At 34.0% G+C, this 15,831-nt stretch overlaps 1 protein-coding gene across 2 annotated transcripts; it reads left to right on the top strand.

Annotated features, from left to right (window-relative positions):
* Positions 1-8,268: 8,268 nt before the first annotated feature.
* MS3 (methionine synthase 3) lies at positions 8,269-13,949 on the top strand. Of its 2 annotated transcripts, none has more exons than XM_086234178.1 (12): positions 8,269-8,408; positions 8,758-9,111; positions 9,216-9,303; positions 9,462-9,589; positions 9,673-10,064; positions 10,154-10,317; positions 11,895-11,975; positions 12,063-12,229; positions 12,321-12,426; positions 12,695-12,780; positions 12,867-13,068; positions 13,329-13,949. In XM_086234178.1, the coding sequence occupies exons 1-12, from the start codon at positions 8,299-8,301 to the stop codon at positions 13,695-13,697; spliced, it is 2,247 nt and encodes a 748-aa protein (XP_086090304.1). In that variant the 5' UTR covers positions 8,269-8,298; the 3' UTR covers positions 13,698-13,949. The 2 variants fall into 2 exon arrangements, with proteins under 2 accessions (XP_086090304.1, XP_086090299.1); XM_086234173.1 differs by having other exon boundaries at positions 12,530-12,780.
* The last annotated feature ends 1,882 nt before the right edge of the window (positions 13,950-15,831 follow it).

The following is a 15,831-nucleotide window of genomic DNA, read 5'->3' as shown; positions in this document are numbered from 1 at the left end:
TTCTCTTTCATTTTGCATATTTTTATATAAATTTTAAAGTAGAATCAAGTTTTCAAGTCTTAAATGAATATACAAATCCTAGTTCCTCTTCCTTCAATACTCTTCACTTGTCATGGAATATTGAAACTGACTCGGTAAAACAGTTTGGATTTGGGATTAGCTTTTTTTATTGATAAAAGGATGAAGCACTTAGCATTGGACAATGCTTATTCTAAAAATTAAAACCGAAACAGAGGACATTTCGTGCCACAGTACCACTTCAAGCAATGCCTAAGGCTTAAGTATGACTATAGTGGAATGAATAAATTTCATCAAGGTTGACAATCCCTTCTTGTAGTCTTAGGTCTCGTTTGATGCTCAATATTGGATTTAATATGTTAACTAACTTATAAATTTTGTCCAAGTTAAGGAAGAAGATGGATTAGTCAAAAAAGGTTGATATCCCAACATTTTAAGAGATGAGAAGAGATAAGCTTTCTTTATGACTAATCAATCTTTTTCCTTCAACTTGCACAAAAATTAGAAGTTAGTCTCTATTTATTCTTTCCATAAACCTTAAATTTTGTGAGTTAACATATTTAATCCAATCTTAGGCACCAAATGTGGCTTATTTCAAAAGTTCTCTTTTAGTTTCTTATACTTGTAGGTCCAGTAGGTTTAGTATTAGCAAGTGGTTTCACTTAATTTAGTGAGTATGAATTCCTAAAGTGGGGTAGTTTCATCATAAATCTTGGCCGGGATCCTTCATCCCTGAGTTTGAATGGTATTGATGCTCCATAATTTTTTTGGAATTGTGGCTTAAAAATATTTTTTGTAGCTTAAAAATAAATTAGAAATTTGGGTTTATAACTAAAAAATGTTGTATGTTGTGGCTTATTAATAAAGTATTCTTAGTAAAACGTAATATAGTTGTCAAAAATGTCTCTAAGTACTTAAAAAGGACTGATAGACCTCTTCCTTGTCTATGGAGGAGGAGAATTATAAGTGAATGGATTCACCAATGTAGACTACTTTCAATCTAATATCGATAATAGGAAATCCACTTCTGGATATGTCTTTACTTTGGATAGAGGCACAATTAGCTAGTGTAAGAAAAATACTACGTACAATAAGTTCCACTATTGAGGCTAAGTATATTGCTCTTGGAAAGCAGTGAAGGAAGCAGCATTTTTGAATAAAGGCCTAGCTTAAGCCAAGAAACTAACTTATCATAAATCCAAGAACATATATAGAGTATTTGGTCATATAATCCATTGTAAAAGTAACTGAAGAAAATAATAAGGGAACATAAAAGAGAATTTAAAGTATTTTATAGGTTTAGGGTTTACTTGGAGCTAGGTTACTCTTAAGTATCCCTATTTTATATTAAAAAGGACTATAATAAATAGCAATTACAAAGTAACCCCATATACATCGTTGTGGATAGCCACATAATTTACATGATTTATAAGATTGATTAAATATTGGTTAGGATGATTCATGAATTTAGAATTAAAAAAGACGATTTGGATCATTCAACTATATCCTTTTGTATAATTTCTTCTAAGAAAACTACCTACTTTTGTGATGTTATTGTCACATTTATATTGTGGCTATATATGTGTTTGTACCATGAATTTCAAAGGCTTTAAATTCAGCCCAAAAGAAATACTAGCCCAAAGTCAAGGCCCATATGGGATGTTTCTGGCGAATAAGAAATGCCTTGGTGAAAGAGTTTCTTTTCAGCTACACCAAGCTGAAAAGATTTTGAGATAGGGCCAATAATGCAAAGACACGTAGGTTCATAAAGCTGTCAAAAGCTGGATAGCAGCTATCACAAGGGATAAGCATAAGATCCCAGACATGTTCAGAGCCCTACACATGGGGATAATCCAAAGGAAGGCTACTTAGGGTTTCAAGTCCCCAGTCCGAGTATAAATATCAAAGCTACAGCAAGGGTTCGCTCTCTCCAACAACTCACAGAAAAACCTAGACCAGCCTCTGAAAATTTTCTACAAGATGATTTGAATCATCCACTTTTCTGCTTTTTGTTACTGTTTACGGCTTGATCTTATTTCCTTTATTGCAACTTCGCTTGTTATTGCACATTTAATAGCTCTATTTATTACTCTCATTTATTTCCTGAATTTAATGTATTCCTTCATTTGAGAAATTAATCAAGGAAACATTTACTTTTCCAATCATTAAGTATTTATCATTAGTCTATCTTCATTTCTTTCCCTGAATGTTGCGATTTTTATTTATGATCTGTGATTCCAGTTGACTTAATTTGTTGTCAGATATGGATCTCCATAATATTTAGTTTACTTATTTGTTTTATTTCATTCATCATGAACAACATGAACACATCTTGACTTTGACAAAGGCTTTTAGCATTTAAAGTCCTCGAATGCCCAGGCATAGAAAAGAACCAACTGCAGTCGTTTGATCCCCTTTTATTTTTATTTTATTTCATTATATTTTAATTATTTTTGCAATTGTTCCAAGTACGATCCATCACTTGGTGACACGCCTCTCTCGCATAGATAAATGAATGCTATGGATCAAATCTAAGCCCAACCCATGAGCGAAGCATTTTTAACATTACAATATGGATATAAATTGCATTACCATTAGCACATCTTTAAAATGAAAATAAGAATAAAGTATTTTAAAGTTCCAACCCTTGAACACCTATTAAAGAAGTAATTAAATTTTATTATAATTAAAAATGATTCAACGATTTTGCAACTAATTAAAAAAGCTTGGATATTGGAAGAAACTAACAATATGTAATTTGAAAAGTTTGAATTTGAAATGGTTCAGTGGCTAAAAAAAAATAAAAAAATTTAAATGGTTCAAAAAGAATTTTAGTTAAAGGTGACTCATAAATATATGCCTTGAAGCGAATCATTATGTAATACTTAGGCATTATCTATTGTGTAAAACTTGTCATCCAATTATCTCTCATGAATGGTTCTTATAATTGATTAAAAACTCATAGAATATGTTGTCTTTCTATTTCTTTAATAATCTTTAAAAAAACGTGCAACTCTCTACCCAATAAGGGTTTATATTGTTTTTTTGTCATGCATGTTGTTGTTATTATTCTTACCACTATTAGCAAAAAAAAAATCATAATTTCACCATTATTTATTTTTGTATTGAAAAATTATTTATACTTAAAAAGTAAATTTTAACAATTTCACCACCGTTTAAACCGTCTAGTATAAAAAAAAAAAAAAGAGAACCGTATGTCGAGCGCTTAGCCATGTACAAACACAGAGTGGAATGACATAAACACCAAATAAAGTTAATAAACGTTTGGGATTAATGCTAATTTGGTCCCCAGACCCCTAATTTGGAAAATTTAGTCCCCATATTATTTTTAATTTTGCCAATTGAGGTTGTTAAGTCAATTTACACACTTTCTATCCAATCTTCGTTTGCATAAAACCATGTGTGAATCACGTACCCTCAAATTTTAGAGCAGAATAGTCACTCTAAACTATATCATAACTCCACGCGCGTTTCAGCCCTTAGTCCCTAGACTTTTTTTAATTTTGTCAATTCAATTTACACACTTTCCGTCCAAAGTTTCGTTTGCATAGAACCATGCATGTGTCAATCACGTATCCTCATTTTTTAGGGCATGATGGTCACTCTAAACTATACCATAACTCAATGTGCGTTTCAACCCTAGACATGTTTATTTGATTTCAATCTAAATTGATTGAACAACCTCAATTGGCAAAATTGAAAAAGTCTGGAGACTAAATTTTCCAAATTAGAAGTTTGGGGACCAAACTGATACAAGTATAATAATCTGGAGACCAAATTGGCATTAATCCCTAAACGTTTACATATTGTGAATCTAAAGTGACCAATTTTATTAATAAAAATTTTATCATTTATTGAAAAGTAAAGCTAAGGGCTTGTTTGGAAGTGCTTCTGTAGAAGCGTTTTTGCTCAGTAGAGCTTTTGTTAGAAATTCATAGATTTTTTTGAAAAAAATTCAAGTGCTTCTTGTTAATATACTTGGATTTACTTGGAAGCGCTTTCTAAGGAAGGAGGTGCTTCACCCGGAAGAGCTTCTAAGTGCTTTTAGAACGCAAAAGCGTTTCTTATTTTTTTTTCGCCAAACATAAGCAAAAACGCTTTTGACTATTTAAAAACACTTTTAAGCCTAAAAGCACTGCCAAACAAGCTTTAAAACTACAAATAAAATTACAATTACAATTACAATTAAATTTAGATAGAGAATGCACTACCCTTTCATCTTCTAGAATGATCTTATCTTTTCAATTATTTATTTCAAAAAACTTAAAATAAAGTTAGAAAATATACTCCTTTTAATTTCATTTTGTACGATCATTTTTAGATTTTTGGTTTATATGCACATTTTAATTATGGCACTAATACTATTTAAGTTGTGCAAATATGATCGTAAGAACATATTATATGTTTTTTAGCAAACAAAATTTTTTTTATGATTTGTTTTATGAATGATTTTAATTATATAAAGTCATTGAAAATTTTCACTATTTTTTATGTTGCGGAGGAGAATTTGAACCTGGGACTTTTTAGTATTAGAAAGAGAAATACACAAGACTAATAATTAGTTGGTAAAAAAGTTCACTATTTAACTCTATCTAACTCGATGAAAGTGTGTATAATTCTATAAAGGAAAGTGCTAGGGTGCCTCAAGAATTTGTGCCTCAATGACATGGATTTCCATGTGAATTAAAATACTTGCCACATCAGATATTGCATAACCTATTTTACCCTTTTTTTAATTTTCTTTATCTTAACACCAAATAAACAAAAAACAATCTTCCTCATCTTCCTCACTTATCAATCCAAACACTATATGTTATCCCTTATCTTCTCAATTTTCCCTTTATTTCCACAACTCATCATTAAATTGGCACCTCATTAGCAGTGCAACACCGGCGAATAAATAAATGCTAAAGATGATTATATTGAACAAAGCTACTCCAAAGATTGAACAACAATTTCTGATAAAAAAAAAAAAAAAAGAACAACAACAAATATATTGCAACAAAGAAGATCCACTAGCAATAAATGCCCATTTATCTGTCTTCTCTTCTCAAGTTTGGATGTATTTTTGAGTGGTATATGAGATTCTTTGATGATATTCAATGCATATATGGGATCCCAAGTGTACTAGATCAATAGTTTTTAAATATAATCATCTTCGGCAAAATCTGTTTTTACATCATATATTTTGGAGTAGCTTTGGAGGCATCCTCATTATCAGTCGAACACTGGCGACCTCCTTTGCTGGCGCCGAAGAGCCTAATTGCTGGAAAACCTCCACCATAAAGGAACCAAACTATAGACTCATACATAAAAATTATTCAAACTCCAAACTAACTATAAACTATAGACTCAGCACATTGAATTCTATAATCTAAGCATCAATCCCAATTTTTGGCATGGTAATTTTAAGATAGTGGAAGACAAATGCAAAAACAAATGTTTTTTTTTTTTTTTTTTTTGTAGAATGAATTTAATGAAAAATGATTAAGAAAGTGCTTATTTGACGTATTTGAATAATTATTTTGATTTCGTTGATGTAAATAGGGAGACTCCATAGGCTTGCCGGCGGTGGAGGTTGCCAGTGTTGAACTGTAGGTGAGATGCCCATGGGAGGGATGAGGCTGTTGGGTTGGAGGTGGGAATGGAAATTTAGAGTGTTTGGTTACATGTTTTAGTAATTTAAGGGGTAAATAGGTATTTAACAAAAAATTATTTGACAAATAATAATATGATTTGGCAATAAATAATGATGTGTACGTATTACTTAAATTTGCCACATCAGATTGAGGCACAAAATTAAAACACAAAATTGAGGCCCAAAATCATTTCTCTTCTATAAATTGAATACTCCCCCACAAAAGAATCAAATTATATGCCAACTTAAAAAAAGATAAAAAGTCCAAGTTACATTTAATCATTAACTAGATTTTAATATGAACTTGTTTTTTTTTTTTAATCTAGGAAATAAGGATTCAAATTTGATGGCTCTTTAATTTTGTGGGTAGTCTAGGCCAATAATTAATCAGTAATTTTATTTAGAGTCAATTACCAAGTTACCTTTCCAAGTTTGATGCCATCTTCAATCTCTCCAATAGGTTTTCAATTTTTTTAATGTAGTACAAAGTTCATTCAATTTAAGACAATGTGGCCCAAGCCACACTTTTGTCCAGTTTGACCGTTTGGTCTAATGTTAGTGGGCCCGCCTATATGCTAACACGGACTCAACACAAAACACGTACAAGGGATTTTTAATGTTGGGTGAACATTAAATCTTAATGTTGTCTTCTACCTACATCCTTTCCTCTCACAACAATCAGAGAAATCACGATCGTCTTCTTCTTCCTCTAAGCGACGCAGACAAGATTTGGGTTAAATATACGTAAACTGCTTTCATAACATCGACGCATACAATAAATCACGATCATCTTCGTCTTCTCCCTTTGGTACTTTAAGCGACGCAATGAGCATAACCCCCAGTACGTGTTTTGTATTGAGTATGTGTCACATATAGGCAGTCCCACAATGTTAGACCAAATAGTCAAACAGGACGAAGTGTGGCATAGGCCACATTGTCTTAAATTGAATGAATTTTATATTACATTGAAAAAATTGAAACCTTATGGGGGAATTGAAGATGACATCAAACTTTGTAACTTTGTAATTGACCTTTTTATTTATTTTAAACAAGTAAAAAATATTTTTTTCTTCAATCTATACATGAAAATTAGATTAATTACACAAACACCCCTAGCTTTAGCGTGATTTTACAAATTAAACTCCCTGCACTTTTAAAATCCACATGACACCCCTCAGGTTTGGTGTACTTAATAGGCTTTTTAGCAAGATACCTACCTGAATTTTGACTCGATTTGCATGTTACCACCTAAATTAAAAATTGAAGCAAGTTGCCCCATGAATTAAATTTTGTTTGCAAGTTACCACCTCCATCCAAATCCTCATGGGTTTTTTGGTCTTTTCATAGAAAAGAACTTGGGTGGGGAAGCTTATGCCACCTCACCATGCTGAGTGGTAAGGCCCAACCAATTATAAGTGGCCACATGTACAACTATTTTTTTATTTCTCTTTTCCTATTTTTACAAATTTTGAAAATTAATTAAAAATAGTTCCGGACTCACAAAAATACACAAAAAATTCTTACGGACTCGTCTTGACTAATAGAATTTACTATGGAGTCAAATTATCAATTTGACCTCTAAGAGTTTCCAGAAAATTTAGGAAGTCAGCTTTTGCCACCTCACCATGCTGAGTGGTAAGGCTCAACCAATTACAAGTGGCCACATGTACAACTATTTTTTTATTTCTCTTTTCCTATTTTTACAAACTTTGAAAATTAATTAAAAATAGTTCCGGACTCACAAAAATACACAGAAAATTCTTACGGACTCGTCTTGACTAATATAATTTACTATGGAGTCAAATTATCAATTTGACCTCTGAGAGTTTCCAGAAAATTTAGGAAGTCCAAATTTATTTCTAAAAAATTAAAATACTCTGAATTCTTTAAAAATTTATAGGATAATCTCATAAACACTTGCTACCCAAAAGACCGAGAAGTCTTAGAGGAAAATAAATTCAAACTCCGGAATGTTAATTTTTATGAAAGTTAGTGTTATTAGGGTAGCAAGTGTTCACGAGAAAGGTAGTGTTAGTTTTTAGAAGACCAATGGTGCATACTTTGTATTTTTAGGAGTTCGGGAGATTATTCTATGAATTTTTAAAGAATCCAAAGTATTTTAAGTTTTTAGAAATAAATTTGAACTTCCTAAATTTTCTGAAAACTCTCAAAGGGCAAATTGATAATTTGACTCCATAGTAAATTACTATTAGTCAAGACGAGTCCGTAAGAATTTTCCGTGTATTTTTCTGAATCCGAAACTATTTTTAATTAATTTTTAAAGTTTGTAAAAATTGAAAAAGAGAAATAAAAAAATGGTTGTACATGTGGCCACTTGTAATTGATTGGGCCTTGCCACTCAGAATGGTGAGGTGGCAAAAGCTTCCCCACCAAAGTTCTTTTTTATGAAAGACCAAAAAATCCATGAGGATTTGAATGGAGGTAGTAACTTACAAACAAAATTTAATTTAGGGGAAAACTTACTTCAATTTTTAATTTAGGTAATAACACGCAAATCAAATCAAACTTCAGGTGAGTATCTTGCTAAAAAGCCTACTTAATATATAGCCCGGATTGAGGACACTCGCGGTGGAGGGAGGGAGAGGCAGTAGTAAATAGTAATGAACCAAGTCTCATCACTTAGTTTTGGGCCTCATGGCTCTCTCTATTTCTCAGCTAATCGTCCCATTTCTCTTCGCTTCAACCTCCACTTCCAATTCCATACTACCAGGTATTACTCTCTGGGCTGCTCTTCTTTTTCTGGGTTCTCACTTCTCTGCTGTCTCATCTTTTAGCTTTTGCTGTATTGTTTCACTTGATTCTCTCGTTTTCCAATCTTATTTTGCCAATGGAAAGATGGGTTTGTTTGCCATACGAATGAAGAAGGCACTGGAAGTTTTGTTTTAACTGATGACTGTAACTGTTAGACAAGTGTTTGTCTTATTGTTTGACTGAACTTGATAGGATCATATGCAAATGGGTCTATATATAATTTTTTTTATTTGTTTCTTTTTCCTCTTTTATAAGCCAAATAGGTGAGTTTTAACTTTGTTTTGTGACATATGGGTATGGTGGAACAGAGCTTCAGCATCCCACATTATTGGTTATCCCCGCATTGGACCGAATAGGGAGCTCAAGTTTGCCTTGGAATCTTTCTGGGATGGGAAGACTGGTGCCGAGGAATTACAAAGGGTGGCTGCGGGTCTTAGGTCATCCATTTGGAAGCAGCTGGCTGATGCGGGTATTGAGTATATTCCAAGCAACACCTTCTCATACTATGATCACATGTTAGATGCCACAGCCATGCTTGGGGCTGTACCCCCTAGATATGGTTGGAAACAAAGTGAGATTTGTTTCGAGACTTACTTTTCCATGGCTAGGGGAAATGCCCGTGTTCCTGCTATGGAAATGACCAAGTGGTTTGACACCAACTAGTAAGTGAATTATGCGGCTCATGTTTCAAGTGGTTTTATAAGATTGGTTTGGGTTTTTTTTCAATTGTATTTATGGAACACTATCGATATATCCTTTTGTGCAGCCATTACATTGTCCCAGAATTGGGCCCGCATATGACGTTCTCTTATGCATCCCACAAGGCAGTGGATGAGTTCAAGGAGGCCCAGGCTGTAAGTCTTCCTAAATTTTAAAATCTTGTTAATAAAGAATTTGCCACTTTTCTGCATCTAACTGAATTCCTTCATGGTTTTGAATTAGATGTCTCATTTTTGTATGAAATTTTGGTTCGTTGATGTATTTTTCTATTTGATATTTTGACACTACTCAGCTTGGAGTGAATACTGTTCCCGTCCTTGTAGGACCTGTATCCTACTTGTTGCTATCAAAACCAGCAAGGGGTATTAAACAATCTTTTTCCCCCCTCTGCCTACTTCGCTCTATTCTTCCAATTTACAAGTAATGACTCTACCTTTTTCAGAGACAAGTTTGTATATTAGATGTTCTTGTAATTATCTCTACTAATGATCAAAACCATGAAGGGAGGTTGTGGCGGAACTAAAGGCAGCTGGTGCTACCTGGATCCAGTTTGATGAACCCACCCTTGTGTTGGATCTTGATGCTAATCAATTGCAAGCATTCACTCATGCCTACTCAGAGCTAGAGTCATCTTTATCTGATTTGAATGTTCTGATTGAGACATACTTTGCTGAAGTTACTGCCGAGGCATACAAGACACTTACCTCTTTGAAGGGTGTTACCGGTTATGGGTTTGACCTGGTTCGTGGAGCAAAGACCCTTGATTTGATTAAGTGTGAATTTCCTTCTGGAAAACACCTCTTTGCTGGAGTGGTTGACGGAAGGAATATATGGGCTAACGATCTTGCATCTTCCCTCAATACTCTGCAGACTCTTGAGGGCATTGTTGGAAAAGGTTTTAGGAAAAGGTTTTATTGATAAGTGCATTCTTTTATAAGTGAAGGATGTATTCACTTTGCTGGAAATCTAATATTTTTCCTGCAGACAAGATCGTGGTCTCTACATCCTGCTCTCTTCTCCACACTGCAGTTGATCTAGTGAATGAGACTAAGTTGGATAAAGAGATTAAATCATGGCTTGCATTTGCAGCACAAAAAGTTGTTGAAGTAAATGGCTTGGCAAAGGCATTGTCCGGACACAAGGATGAGGTATTTGTTTCTCAATCATTTTTCATTATTCTTTTTGTAGTTTAGGCATCAAAAGAGAACTTGAATATTCTTCTGCATTAATTATGATTGTAATTTTTCTTTATCTTTTTTATTGAAGACAATCCTTAAGATATCTGAACATTCCACGTAACCATTTTTCATATTGAATGGATATAATGTATAGTTATACAGTAAAAGCATGTAAACAAATGAGTTGAAGAAATTCATTCCAGTGACATGGATATTTGAACTTTCCATTAACCATATTTCACATTGGATGGATATAATTTAAAAGCATGTAAACAAATGAGTTGAAGAATTGCATTCCAGTGACATAGAGGTGGAAGATTTGTAGAGGGGAGAAGAGGAGGGACAATTTTTTGCCAATCATCACCAAGAAGTATTGGAGAGCTCGGGTGATGAGACATGATTCACCATCCTCAAAGAAGGATGGAGGACAGGACAACATCAATTTTCTTGAGGTGGAGGATCTGAATTTGGAGGGTTTTCTAATTATACATAGGGGACGGAGGTTGTGGATTGGAAAATTTTATAAAAATCCAATTGATTGGAGACATACGTAATTGGGGAGCAAGAACAAGGCCTAGAAGTTGACAAACTTTTAGATCAAGCAGTGGGTTCAGAGGGTCGTGAGATCTATGGAGAATTTTATGTCAAAAATCAATATTTTGGTGGCTCCAATTAAAGAGTTGGAAAGGATAGAGGGGAAAGGTAGAATCTGCAAGGAAAAGAAGGGGTTGAGACTGTTGAAAAATTTAAAGTCAGACATCAACTATGATAGAAGAGGAGAAAAGAAATTTGGGGTGAAAGGAGTGAGTTGCAAAATAGATAAGATTAGTTGGAATGTGAGGAGGTTGGAGGGTAAGAGGAAGTGGAGAATCATAAAGGAGCAGCTAGTTTGGTATAAGGCAGACATTGTAATTTTTCAAAAAAACAGAGAAAGAGAAGATGGAAAGAAAGTTAGTGGCAAGTATATGGGGGGAGATGAGATGTGGAAAAGGGCATGGAATTTGGTGTTAATAGGGTAAGAAGATTTCACTACTTTATGCTTAATTTTGATCCTAGGATGGTTTAAAAATTATTCGATAGAATTTTTGGGTTGTTTTTCCCCTTTTTGGTGGTAAGAAAGATTTTAACGGAGCTTCAAGTTGGTGTTCATACCAGTGTTTAGTTTTGAGCTGTACAAAATCATACATAGGTGCATGCATGTGTGGGAGAATAATCCTCTTACCTTATTTAGTTAATAGGGCAAGAGGTTTTCGATAATTTATCCTTAATTTTTGTTCCGAGGATGGTTTGACAATTATGTGGTAGAATATTTGAGTTGTTTTCCCCCCTTTTTTTGGTTAGAAAGATTTTAACGGAGCTTCAAGTTGCAGTATTAGTTTTGAGCTGTACAAAAACATAAATTGGTACATACATGCAGAGTTTCTCATGTTGCTGTTTACTTTGATCCAGTGGCATTTTGAACATTGAATTTTCTCACCTTTCTTTGAGGATTTTTTTATTATTTTTTTTTTTTCTGTAGTACTTCCTCACTACCTATTCATTTGCAGGCAGTTTTCTCTGCCAATGCTGCAACTCAAGCTTCAAGAAAATCCTCCCCTAGAGTGACGAATGAGGCTGTCCAGAAGGCTGTAAGTTTTGGCTTTTTATGCTTACTTGTTTTAACTGATCTGTAGTGACTATCTTGCACTTATGGGATTATCATTCTTCGTGCAAAGGCTTCTGCTCTGAAGGGTTCTGACCACTGTTGGGCCACAAATGTGGCTGGAAGGCTGGATGCTCAACAGAAGAAGCTGAACCTTCCAATTCTTCCAACAACCATCATTGGATCTTTCCCTCAAACGAAGGATCTTAGAAGAGTGCGCCGGGAATACAAGGATAAGAAGTAAGCATTCTTGTTCTGCTAGTTGTGTTGCTCTCTGAACTTTGTTGATTTGTCTTACAGTATATACTAAACTGCCTCTGTATCTTCATAGAATCTCTGAGGAAGATTATGCCAATGCAATCAAGGATGAAATTAACAAAGTTGTCAAGCTCCAGGAAGAGCTGGACATTGATGTGTTGGTGCATGGAGAGCCTGAGGTGAGCTTTCACTATATAGAATGCTTGTTCGTTCAACTAGGCCTTCTTGTCAAAAGAGGGTTTTTGATGTTTGATTATATGTGCCAATATCTTGCCAACCCAGAGGAATGACATGGTTGAGTACTTTGGAGAGCAATTATCTGGTTTTGCCTTCACTGAGAATGGGTGGGTCCAGTCTTATGGTTCCCGTGGTGTCAAGCCACCTATTATCTATGGTGATGTGAGCCGGCCCAAGCCCATGACAGTTTTCTGGTCTTCACTGGCTCAGGGTATGACAAAGAGACCTATGAAGGGAATGCTCACTGGACCCGTAACCATTCTCAATTGGTCCTTCGTGAGAAATGACCAACCCAGGTAAGAATACAAGCATACAAATTTAGTCCTGTATTTATATTGGCCAATTTTCTAGCTTCTAATGCTGTGTATTTGCTTGTTTTTAGATTTGAGACCTGCTATCAGATTGCTTTGGCCATCAAGGATGAGGTTGAGGATCTTGAGAAAGCTGGTATTACTGTGATCCAGATTGATGAGCCTGCTCTAAGAGAAGGTTTGCCTCTTAGGACAGCTGAGCAGGCTTTCTATCTAGATTGGGCTGTTCACTCCTTCAGGATAACTAACTGTGATGTTCAGGACACTACTCAGGTTCCTTTCACATCTCTACCATTCATTTCTCATCTGTAAATCCAGATCTTTAACTTTAGTGCTAGGTCTTTAAGTGCTTTGATTAAACGTGGTGAATATGTGTCAAATTGACAATATAAAAGATTCAGTTAAGAAGGAAGAAAGCAAAAAAGAGATTAATTCCATAAACTGAAATACTGTATACATTGGAATAATAGTATGAATTGGCCTACTTGATGAGAAAGTTAAAGTATAATGCTTGGAATTCATGTTTTGGACAGATCCACACCCACATGTGTTACTCAAATTTCAATGACATCATTCACTCGATCATTGGCATGGACACCGATGTGATCACCATCGAGAACTCCAAATCAGATGAGAAGCTGCTCTCAGCCCTCCCTAAAGGAGTGCAGTTTGGTGCTGCCATTGGTCCTGGTGTGTATGACGTCCACTCACCAAGGATTCCGTCTTCCATAGAAATCTGTGACAAAATCAGGAATATTTGTAAGGTCCTTGAGAACAATGTCGTCTGGGTTAACCCAGACTGTGGCCTCAAAACACGCAAGTACTCTGAAGTGCAGCCCGCCCTCCGCAACATGGTTGACGCTGCCAAGTTTAATCGGAAGATGTTGGCCTATGACCAATGACGAGTAGCCTCAGGACCTAGTTTTGATTGATTTTTGGTCTTGGTTCTTGAGTTGAGTTTTGTTTTTGTTTTTTTTTTTTCTCCTGGTAGGTTGTAATTTTGTAGCAGTTTTTGTATGACCTCTATTGGCTTTTATTATATTCAGATTTCTATAGGCCCTGCTGGATTTTGCTTCTCCTCATTGTACATTGCAGAAAAACGTGTTATGTTATGAATATGAAGTAAAAAGCAATTAGCTCCCTTTTTTGTCCAATGTTTTAGTAGTGATCTCAATGCATATTGCAACACAAAAAATCATCTTAATTGCGTGACCATATATTATTAAATCTCAGACGCGTGAATCAAAATGTATGTAACAATGTGCAACAATATTTTTTTCAGGAAGTAGGTAAAAGATTGTTTATCATAGGAATTTTCATGTCATTGGAGAACATCAAAATTGTAGAGCTCTTAAAAAACATTAAGTAATATACATATACCTCAACAATCAATCGATTAGTGTTCTGTTGACCTTCAAACTAATTTGAGATATATCCTTAATTTGACATCCTCCAACAGATCAATAATAACCTTATTGAAAAAAAAAAAAAAAAAAAAATTAAAGTAAGCAATAAGAAGGCTATCGATCATATATACTTTTACTAGCTTGAAGGTATGGTGGTTGCTGCCATTGAGGGTAGAATACCCAAAACTGCACTAGCTTGTACTTTTGCAAAATAATAGTTTACATACTATTTCCCATTTTGCCAATGTCAAGAGAAATGTCTTATTCTTTATATTAGATGTTTGATGTTGGGAAATTATGTTACTTTACTTTATAATATAATTTGCAATACCTCATATTCCAAAAAATATGATGACATTTACCTTTTTCAGGTTTTGTTTTTCTCTAATTTCAATAATAGAACATGAAATGAAATAAGCAAGAGAGTGAGAGGATCTATTTAACGCCAAACCATTATACATGCTTCACTCAATGTCTTGAACTGCCCATTAAAACTCGATTTTAAAGGAATGAGATTTGATTTATTTTGTTTGTAATAAACGTTAATGCCTCTTGTGAGAATGGCTAAAAAGTCTAAATAAATCAAACTTAATCAGAAAAACAATTTACAGCTCTCCCATAAAATTTTTAGTAATAGGTCTCAACTCTCACCTATACACGCATGACACATATGTGTGATTTTTGTTTGATTCTTTGATACTTAGCTTGAAATAACCATTGAAATAAAAGAACCGTTGAAAGTATACCTATTCAATGATATCCTGGCCTATTGAAAAATAATAATTAAATACATGTTCAAAGTACAATAAACATAAAATATCTTGTTAAGACAATAAACGGGTTAATTCATTTTGGATTGTCATATGACTCATATTGGAATTTTCTACAATAACTTCTCGAAAGTGTGGCTGCAATATTTAAATGAAAATTTTGGTCGATAATTAATTAGTCGATATGTTGTTAATGCCAATTTTCTCTTTTCTAAATTATGATAGATTCTTTAATATCATTAACACTATTTTTAATAATTTGGAAGGAATATGATTGAGGCAATATCTTAGGGGGCCGGTGACCAAAGTAATATTTTATGGGCATTCAAATGCGGTTGAAATATTTGTGACTGATGGTTACATAGTGAACATTTCATATTCGGAGAAGGTACCAACATAAACTGGATAATTCTACCATACAATTTCATTAAAGTTCAAGGAAGGAGATGATAGTTAAGTTTAGGGTAAGTGACAGTTAACTTTGCTACATTTATTTTATATTCAATTTTCACTATTATTTAATACTGAGTACTTGTTTTTTCATGTTTTGTTTTGTAAAGCAATATAAGCTTCTGACAATTACTATTCCATCTGATTCTTCAATCGAAAAATAAAAGACTTCACCTTGCCTTGTTGACCATGCTGAACTTAGATTATTGAAAACATAATTGAAGGTGTGGATTAAGAAGCCATTAAAAAAATTGACATTAAATACTGGTATATCTCCATCCTCTATAAACTTCAGTTGGTCGACCCACCCATAATTCATATTAGCCATAAATCAAAGTCTGTGGTTATTTCAGCCGCTAGTGTATCTATCAATAGGCCAGCTGAGTTTGTTAAAATTTATTATATGCAAT

This window comes from Dryas octopetala, chromosome 1, assembly GCF_963921425.1.
Source record: "Dryas octopetala chromosome 1, drDryOcto1.1, whole genome shotgun sequence".
NCBI lineage: Eukaryota > Viridiplantae > Streptophyta > Magnoliopsida > Rosales > Rosaceae > Dryas > Dryas octopetala.
Note: the sequence above shows the minus strand (reverse complement) of the source record. Positions and strands in the feature narration are given on the sequence as shown.